General features: G+C 33.4%; 1 protein-coding gene across 1 annotated transcript in view; it reads left to right on the top strand.

Moving 5' to 3' along the window:
- The window catches only part of LOC111630494 (L-threonine dehydratase catabolic TdcB-like), an 11,953-nt gene extending 2,621 nt beyond the window's left edge, over nucleotides 1-9,332 (top strand). Inside the window, exons 2-13 of the mRNA XM_023374603.1 lie at nucleotides 952-1,144; nucleotides 2,192-2,262; nucleotides 2,384-2,429; nucleotides 2,679-2,864; nucleotides 2,936-2,991; nucleotides 3,067-3,229; nucleotides 3,306-3,402; nucleotides 3,480-3,555; nucleotides 8,546-8,671; nucleotides 8,739-8,903; nucleotides 8,979-9,033; nucleotides 9,117-9,332. Coding sequence (XP_023230371.1) covers nucleotides 952-1,144; nucleotides 2,192-2,262; nucleotides 2,384-2,429; nucleotides 2,679-2,864; nucleotides 2,936-2,991; nucleotides 3,067-3,229; nucleotides 3,306-3,402; nucleotides 3,480-3,555; nucleotides 8,546-8,671; nucleotides 8,739-8,903; nucleotides 8,979-9,033; nucleotides 9,117-9,224 — 1,342 coding nt within the window. The 3' untranslated portion in view covers nucleotides 9,225-9,332. The remainder of the gene's footprint in view (nucleotides 1-951; nucleotides 1,145-2,191; nucleotides 2,263-2,383; nucleotides 2,430-2,678; nucleotides 2,865-2,935; nucleotides 2,992-3,066; nucleotides 3,230-3,305; nucleotides 3,403-3,479; nucleotides 3,556-8,545; nucleotides 8,672-8,738; nucleotides 8,904-8,978; nucleotides 9,034-9,116) is intronic.
- Nucleotides 9,333-9,871: the final 539 nt, after the last annotated feature.

The raw sequence follows: 9,871 nt of genomic DNA, 5'->3' as shown, positions 1-9,871 counted from the left end.
TGGATTAGAGCGATAGAGGAAAGAGAAAGGGAAGAGCAAAGACGAGCGCTTAAAAAGAAGGATAGGCAGGGTCAGATCCTCAGATGTGCGAGGATTCTCCAACGATAGACGTGTACGTGTGCTGATATTTGTAATTATAAATTGTGAATACATGTGACTAATATTATTTTCTTTTTTATTTTGTGCATGTTACAAGTTATAAATAAATATAAACAAACAACACTAACTCGATAACATTAAATCTAAATATCAAAATGATTAATTTACTGTGTTTTTGTTATTTATTTATCCTGTTTTTAAGTATTCGGTATTCGGCCGAATAGTGAAAAATAGGCCGAATAGGCCGAATACCGAATAGTAACCGAATATTCGTTACATCACTAATAAGAAGGCAAGTATGATGATCGGTCAAAAAAAAATGACCCCCAAGAATTTTACATGTCAGAGGCAAATTTTATGGCTACGTGACTAGTCTGCTTCGACTATCGGACAAATTCACCTGTGATATTACTCGTGACGTAGTTCTATAAAACCAATGAGCATTTCGTCTACTCCTCTACAAACTTATTGCTCAGTAGTTTGTTTTGTAAAATGACGACCCGTTTATAGTTGATGTTAGCTTCGGCTGCTTCCATCAAAGAGTATGACGTAGAGTGACGTTGAGTCAATGACTGGCAATCAATGGCCATCAAGCGGGTGATGATCGAATTAAATTGCTTCGACCAGTTTGTTTTGATATTGTCTAGTTTGCCCGATCTTAAGATTTCTGTATAGCATGATTGTCTTGAACAAATAAAATGTTTGTTTGCAGCGCAAAATGTGTCATAGTGATGAGGTCTGGTATTCATTTTTTTAATGTAAATTTCTTCCACATATTCTGAAATGTCATATGAAATTTGGTTGCATTTGGACTACAGAATTATATTAATTAGGATCACCCGATATTTACAGATCGGTAACAGTTAAAAGCAAGAACAGTGCTGAAAACACCGAAGAACACCAAGGACCCAAAAGTTGTAGTTCGTCGTCTTTTGAGATTGCAGATCCTGCTTGCGATCCGAATCATCCTGTAATCATCGATATAAAGGATGTAAGAAAGGCATTCGATTATATAAAAAATACTATAATATGGACTCCTTGCACGGTAAATAGTATTTATTTATTACAAATATTTTAAAATAATACATTAACCCTTACGTTTTCAGGTAGCGGCCAGGTAGTTGCTATACAACTTGACAGTAGAACTCATAGCAGGTTGAAGGTCATTTGGGCCAATATACTTATATAATTTTAAAAATTCGTATAAAATCAAATTTTTATGATAGAAATATAAAAAAAATATTGTTAATATGCAAGGATTAGTAGTTTTGTTTGGTATATTTTTTATCCGCTTGTAGTTTTTACTTTTTTCGAAAAAAATTCGTTTTTGTTGTTTACATTAATGACTTGTAAAATCATGTTCGATCAAATCGCAGTAAAATCATTTAAACTTCATANGGCATATTCTGCTTATGTCTAGAAAATATAGTTTTCAAAAAAAATAAAATTTAAAACACTGGCGTAAAGATACACCCGTTGAAACAGGCGTTAATAAAAAATTATAATTATCAATAATCACGAAAAGTATAATATAAATATGTAATAAGCTAATTAAATTTGTAATATCACAAAAATTAGCAAAAAAATTAAAGAAACAGAAAGAAAAAAAAAATTTAAATCAATACTGAAGGTGAAACACTTCCATCTAAGTAGTGTGTTTATTTAAAAAATCGAAAATGACGAATTTATTTAAAAATAAAAAACGAATAACAAATAACTATGTAAAATATAAACAAAAGAAGACGATGGCATATTCTGTTTATGTCTAGGATATATAGTTCTAGAGAAATATAAAAGTGAAAACGCCGGCCTATATGTACACCGGTGAAGGTTTTCAACTTTCTAAACCGGTTGTTGTAAAGCCATATATGTAGGCCGGCGAAGTCGAGAGGGTTAATATAGATTGAACATAAAATTAAAATGATATGCATATTAAAGTAAAACATCCTTTATTTTAAATTGTTGCATATATTTTATTAATAGTTTGGATTGATTGCAATATGTTTAATGATTGAAATTTATTATACATTATTTATTATATTGTGTAAAATTCATAAATATATATCTAAATTATATCAAATTTTTGTATTAGAAATCCAATATGTCTTCAATAACAAATTGCGAGATATATTTCAAAAAGGAATTTTTACAAACAACGGGAAGGTAATCATATGTAGGCTAATGTTATTTATTATTAAATAAGCAAAAATTAAATGATTAATACCGAATAGTAAATATATTTGAATGATCGAAAAAGACATACTGTATTTATGTATTTTTTCAGCTTCAAAGAGCGAGGCGTCTACTATTTATTGAAGACTCTTACTGAGGTAAAATACTAATTCTGGGCCACCATCGAACACTAGTAGTTGGTAGCAGGGTTCGTTTTCCGGGTTTTCTTCACATGTTTAACACACAAATGGGATCAGTTTCCCCCATAGAGTCGTCACCTCTCGTTCGGCAGATCGCCCATGTCTTGCATTACTTCAGCCATCGTCCTAATCTAATATGAATTCTAGTTTTAACTTTTGATAAAAATAAACTGACGAGCTTTCCGATTCTCGATTAATTCATTACAGGAAGAACGGAAGAAAGGTTTAATAGCTGCATCTGCTGGAAATCATTCATCGGCCCTGTGTTTCTACGGTTATTCAATGAACATTCCGATAGTGGTAGTGATGCCCACCAATACTGCATTGAACAAAATTAATCAATGTAAAAAATACAGCGCTACAGTAATATTGAAAGGAGATAATCTTTTAGAAGTAATGATACATTTTAATGATTTTCGTTGTTTGAATTAACAATAGCAGATTGATTATTATTTATTTTATAGGCAAAAACACATGGATTACAGTTAGCCAAGACAAAAAACATGATTTATGTTAGCGGGTAATAAAAATATCAATAAGTTTTATTTTATTAATGAAATAAATATGATAAACATAAGACATTTTTCTATTTAAGTTACGATCATCCGAAAATCATCGCTGGTCAAGGAACCGCAGGTCTGGAGATTTTAAAAGATGTTCCCGATGCGGATGCTGTGATTGTTCCTGTTGGAGGCGGCAGTCTCGTTGCGGGAATTAGTGTTGTTATGAAGCATCATAATCCCAAGTGTCAAATAATTGTAAATAGAACCGATTTTCAACATAAAATCACGAAAGATATGCATGCATGTAAGTTTTATTTATTTTCAATAACAGGCCGTTGAATCCGAAAACTGTCCCAGTTTTTCTGCTGCACTTAAAGCCGGAAAACCAGTTCATGTTCAGCCATTGGATGAGAATACTTTAGCAGACGGTAAAATAAATCATACTCGGATAGCTTAAAATCTTATTTATAATAAAATAAAATTACTTACTAAAATTTATTGGTAGGTTTAAGAGTGCCTGTAGTTGGAATAAACTCATTGGAGACAGCTAAGAATAATGTTGATAAAATCGTAATCGTTAAGTAATTTGAGCTGATTTTTTATAATTTCCTTGTTAAGAATGTGTGTACACAGTTGAAAAATTGTTGAAACATTTTGTCATTATTTTTCTAACTAACAACGATTGAAAGGCAAAATAGTCGCGTCATCTGTAGGTGTGTACACAAGACAGAATTTATTTTCAGGAAAACCGATATACAGTAGAGCGTCAATTTTCCGAATCAATTGGGGACTGGGGTTGTTCGTATAACTGATATTTCGGATAACCGATTTATGTACGAAAAAATAGTTTAACGTATCCGATGTCGAAATTCTTCTCCGTTGCGTGTCGCTTTGCGTTGAATTTTCGTCGATGTTAAGCCTAACGAAGACTATTGTATCGTAAAAAATTATTTTTTTATTTTGTACAAACAAAATAAATATATTGAAAAATATAAAAACAATAAAAAATTATACTTCAGATGTTAATTTAGTATCAAAAACGTAAAATATTTGAGTAGCCCAAGACATAGACAAAGATTGAAGCGCCACAGCACTGGCGAAAATTTAAATTTGCCGACTGGAATTCTTTCGGATGATTGACTTTCGGAAAATCGACGCTCTACTGTATTATATTTCAGCAGTTTTGCATTATGAACAAGTAGAAGTTATAGAAGTGATTATTATTTGTGCTCCCGGGTTTTTAGGACTACGAGAAATGCATGAAATGAGCTCCAATGCGTAAAAGGCACTGGAGCTCATTTTGTCCTAACAGTTATATTGTAAATGTCATTATAATGGGCTCTTATATATATAATTCTATGCGTAGATATATCTTTACGTTTGGCAACAATTAAGATTGACCAGTCCTAACTGAAAACGGCAAGGTCCTCTCACACAATCTAGTGAGCGATAACAGAATTGTCACACGGTTCCGCTTGATTACACCGTAGAGACAAAATTATCCGTATTAATTTTGATGGGACAACCAATCCTAGTCATATACAAAAATGCATCGGGCCTTCCACAACTTCGGCAACTGTTGGAACCAACTAGCTAGAATATACTACACAGAGTGGCTGTGACCATGGTTACAGCGCTGTTGGTGACGACGGGTACTATCGACCGCCATTTTACTTTCAGTCAAAACATTGAAGTCTATACCACGTGTTGAATAAGGTTGTCATTTTAGAATCTATTTTTCTCGCCTAAATCTAAATTGTTTTGTTTGCCTCAAGATTTGAAATTTAGGAAATTAGATAAGTGATATAATTCTAGATTGTTTCATCTTGAATTTACTATTTTCTAGATTTTATTTAATCATTATAAAGAGGGTAATACCCCGTTCGCACCGAGCATTTCGATCTAGATTGTGACTAAGGTCGGAGCTAGGATTTCTCATTTCCCGGGAAATTTGCCTCCAGCGGGATTACGGAAAAAATAATTTCTTTTCCCGGGATCCCGGGATGAGATAGTAAAATAGAATTTTATATGAATAAAAAAGATCATACAGGAATATCATAAATTTGAATAATTTAATTTATTTTCTAGTAAGTAACTAAAAGTGTAGGGCCAATCTCACCCATACGGACACGTTAGGCTCAATTAATTTATGTTCTCCTACATTATAAGATGAAAGTAAAATAAAGCGTTTCATTGGGAGTTTTAATGATTACGAAAAAAAAATACTATTTTACTTCTAAAGATGAAATAAAAAATAAACTAAAGTGCGATGAGTGATATTTACTTTCAGCAAGTCTCCGCTGTTCAATGATGCGCAAACACAATACATAGATATTACATGAACTAACAAGTAGAGACTTGTAAAACATAGGTAATAATATGCAGCAAGAAACCTCAAAATTTCTCTTAGGTGAGTCTTCAAGATGCAACTTTTCGTATAATAAAAAATAGAAAGAAAACATGACATGGTAAATTATTATTGAAATGAGAGATTTCCCGGGAAAATAAAATTTCCCGGGATTTTTCTCGTAGGGAATAAAACGGCGAGAATCCCGGGAAAGAAACCCTAGTCGGAGCCTATTCCATGGTGCGAACGCTCTCGACCGTTTCAATCTCGACTGAAACGAGGTTCAATCGCGATCGACTGGAGAGAGTTCTCGAAACTAGATCCAGTTATAAGAGAGATCCCACAATCCCACGCGCTCGAGAAAATACAAGATGGCTGCGGAACACGTGTCGGGCTATCGACAGAGAAATAAAAAAGACATCTGGAGAGAGGACCACATCTGTCTATTATTAGATGTATGGCAAGAAAAAGTATTTATTTCTAACCAAAACTTCCATTTTGTTTGTTGGTGTTTGTGACTTACCGCGTAATTACGTCAGTTTTATGATCGCGTGTAATAGCCAGGTTCTTCTCGAGCGGACTGCCTGTGCGAACAGCACGACGTTCGACTAGCGACAGTCACAATCCAGATTGTAGGTAAATCGAGATCGAAGTGAGTCGTGGATTGTGTGCGAACGTAGTATAAGGTCAGAGTTTAAAGTGGTAACCCTCAAGATAACAATATTTTAATAATCTAAGGACGAGCCAGGTCTTGAAGAGCTTTACTCTCGGCCATAGGATTATTTATAGTGTACTCAGGTCAGCCTGATCCGTACCATAGTACGTTGTTGATTTTTTTTCGGTGTGTTTTTTTCTTTTGCAGAAAATAAGTAGTGTTTTAGTGTTTTTATTATAGTTATAGTTTGCGAAAATTTTGGTTTCAAGTTCTGAAAATATTTACAATGAAAAACTACATTTTGACTTTTGTCATGTTATGAACTACACTGGTGAAATTGAAATGCTTCTAAGAGGTAATAAGGAGCTAACAATTGTGGGAAATGGAAGAAGTGCTGAGTTTTTCCCATCAAAAATAGACAAAGAAAACATGCCAGTAAGTGCAAGAGAAACTACACCATTAATTTAAAGAAAGAAATGTCTTGTTATTTACTTTCAAAATTAGAAAAAAAACTACAAGGGTCGTTCAAGCTTAAACGAGACTTTTATTTCTACAGACCAAAAAGAATGTCCAAAACATGTATAAACTACAACTTTTCGAAATACTCTCCCCATCTGTATGTAGACACTGTTCCTAGCGGTGGGGTAGGTCTCTAATACCTTTCTCGTAGAAAGAAGTGGGCAGACGTCGTAGCCAGCACAGGACAATTTGCTGCAGTTCATCATCTGTCTGAAATTTCGTTCCTCTCAAAAGCTCTTTAAAGTGCCCAAACAAATGAAAATCGCTGGGAGCTAATCACTTTCATTACGAAACCGATTCAGAAGCTGCTCACATGTTTCCTTGCGTACCCATTTCTGATCACATGTCAGCTGTCAGGGAATTCATCTGGCACACATCTTGCGAAACAGTAAGTGCTCGTGGATGATTTTCTCAACACTACGACACTGATGGATACTTCGTCTGCAATATGTCTCACGGTTACTCTCCGGTTCACTAGGATAACTTGCTCAACTCGTGCAATATTCACTGGCGTTACTGCAGTTGGACGAATACGTACGTCTATGTGCTTCATTTGTCACCAGCTCTCATCCTGCACCAAATTGTCGGCACCATTCGTACATTCTTGCCGGCGATAGCATTTGTTCCCCATACTGTGCATTCAATCTTATCAAAATTTCAGCAGGGCCGTGTTCAGTAACGTAGAATTCTTGCTAAGTCTTGCAATTCTTGCTAGTTATGCTGCGATGTATTGAACTCGTTTCTAACAACTGCTTGACCCCTCCCACCACTAGAATTCTAGCTAGTTCAGTCAGCATCTTTTATCTATGCTAACTTCTACCAGTGATGTCATTGTTTTTGTCTTGCCGTACGATTTGCAAGATGGCTGCTCGTATTAAGATGGCTAAACGTATTTTATTATAAGAATCACAAAGTTATTCTCTCACTCTAAAATGACTTCGAAATGTAAAATTATCATATGTCGGTATAACAGATTCCGAATATATTTTAACGGAATATAGCGGTCCATTTCGTTGATTACAGTTAATAATTGCTTTATTAATTTCATCACGATCTGACGCAGCTTCCATTTGAATAATTTATTGGTTACTTCATCCTTCTCGACCATTTCGTTTGCAACAATTGTTGCGATCATAATTTTAACTTCGTCCACCATTTTGCCTAGTTGTCTAACCAAGAATAGCCATTCAATGATGCTCAGAACATTCTTAGCTCCACACACTAAGCCACTAAGAATTCTAACATAGGTGTTCTGCGTTACTAAACACGGCCCAGGTTTAAGCTTTTCCTTCACGAGAAATCTGATTACGCACCGCTGTTCCACCGTTGCGGACATATTACCTTCTGCTATGATTGCTAAAACTGCTTCTCATGCGCAAAATGTGTCATGTATGCTACCGAAGTCTTGGGATGGATAATGCTACTCCTCCCTCTTTGGGTTTTATCGTGCTACAATTACTTTTCAAAATTATAGAACCAAAAGTCTCGTTTAACCTTGAACGACTGTTGTAAGTAGGGTCATTTTGACTTGCATCATCTCAGTTAAGGGTTAAAACTCTTTCTTTCCTTTGCACAGTTTTTCAGAACGAGTTAGAATATTCTAGTTTGTTGCCTTTACACAACATAAATGCCACATCCCTTGACTAAAAGAAAAATGGCAAACGTATATTCAAACATGGCGTCGCTTCAGCCACTCTATGTAGTATATTCTAGCTCGTTGGTTGAAACATAGTTTTGTCACGTCGCCTGTGTACACACCTGCATTTGAAAACGAACACAACTATAAAACGTATTTCAACAATTTGTCGACTGTATACATAAAGCCTTGAAGTTCTAGATATAAAAATAAGTTTTATAAGAAAAATAAATAAATTTGATAAAATGGCAATTTAATTTTTACGGATCAAATTCACTTCCATAAATTTTATATTTTATGTGTATACAGATGATGTTACGTATTCTAATTAAAAACATTTTAAATTTTCTGAAAAAAAAAATTAAATTTTTCTTTGGTGAAAATGATAAAGTTATCTTATATTTCATTTCCCAGAGAAGAAGAGATAGCATTAGCGATTTATCGATTAGTACAGATAGAAAAATCCGTAGTTGAAGGAGCTGGAGCCTGCGGTTTGGCCGCCATCTTAGCTGGTCAATTACCAGAATTAGCCAAAAAGAAGTAAATAAAATTCTGTGTTTTAATTTTTTGAAAATTACAATTAACGTCAATCACACTTTAAATTTAGAGTCGTGATTCTGTTAACTGGCGGTAATATAGATATCACAGTTTTGAATTATTGTTTGGAATATGGATTGATATTTGAGAACAGAATTGTTAAATTACAAATTACGTTGCCGAGAGAAACAAATCTTTCCGAACCAATCGAACATGTATTAAAATTAGGAGCCAAGTATAATATTCTGATGTAAAAATTATTTCCATCTTCAAAATATACATCACCTAATAAAAGCGTTTTGTCTTTCAGAATCAGACATGTCTATTATGGCGATGAATATAATGCAGAGTTTCTTACAAAAGAGGTAATCTGGATTTTTTACTTCAGATATTCGTACAAAATTGAAGATATTTAAATATTTATTATTATTATTTTTTGTAATAACAGGTGTCTATTGTATGTGAAACTAGAGACCATGATCATTGCATGGAATTGCAATGTGCTCTGAAAGAATTGTATGAAAATATAACTTTCGTTTACACAGAAAAGATGTAAAAACTAAACCTGGCTATTAATACTTTATAATTTCTTCTATTAAATATAAATTATTTTTTAAATCAAAGATTCAAACCAACAATTTCTGTAAAAATAAAAATTTAAATGACAATGAATTATTTATTGATTAATTGATATATATATATACAGTATATATATATATATATATATATATATAAATGAAAATGTTTGTTTGTTTGTTTGTTCGCTATACACTCCTAGGTCGTTTCACCAATAGCTACGAAACCTGATACTTATGTTTATATACCGAACTTAGATAATATCGTAATCCCACTCCAAAATATCTGTTGGGTTTCTGTAAATCAATTTCTATCTTCATTCAATTTGCCGATTTACACAAGTACTATATGCTACCTGTCACATTAATTAAGTGAATGTAATATATATATATTACATTCACTTAATTAATGTGACAGGTAGCATATAGTACTTGTGTAAATCGGCAAATTGAATGAAGATAGAAATTGATTTACAGAAACCCAACAGATATACTGTACCTGTCACATTAATTAAGCGAATGTAATATATATATATTACATTCACTTAATTAATGTGACAGGTAGCATATAGTACTTGTGTAAATCGGCAAATTGAATGAAGATAGAAATTGATTTACAGAAACCCAA

This window comes from Centruroides sculpturatus, unplaced genomic scaffold (genome assembly GCF_000671375.1).
Source record: "Centruroides sculpturatus isolate CEXI.00-Female unplaced genomic scaffold, Cexi_2.0 scaffold554, whole genome shotgun sequence".
Classification (NCBI taxonomy): domain Eukaryota; kingdom Metazoa; phylum Arthropoda; class Arachnida; order Scorpiones; family Buthidae; genus Centruroides; species Centruroides sculpturatus.
This window is presented reverse-complemented; position numbering and strand designations above follow the sequence as displayed.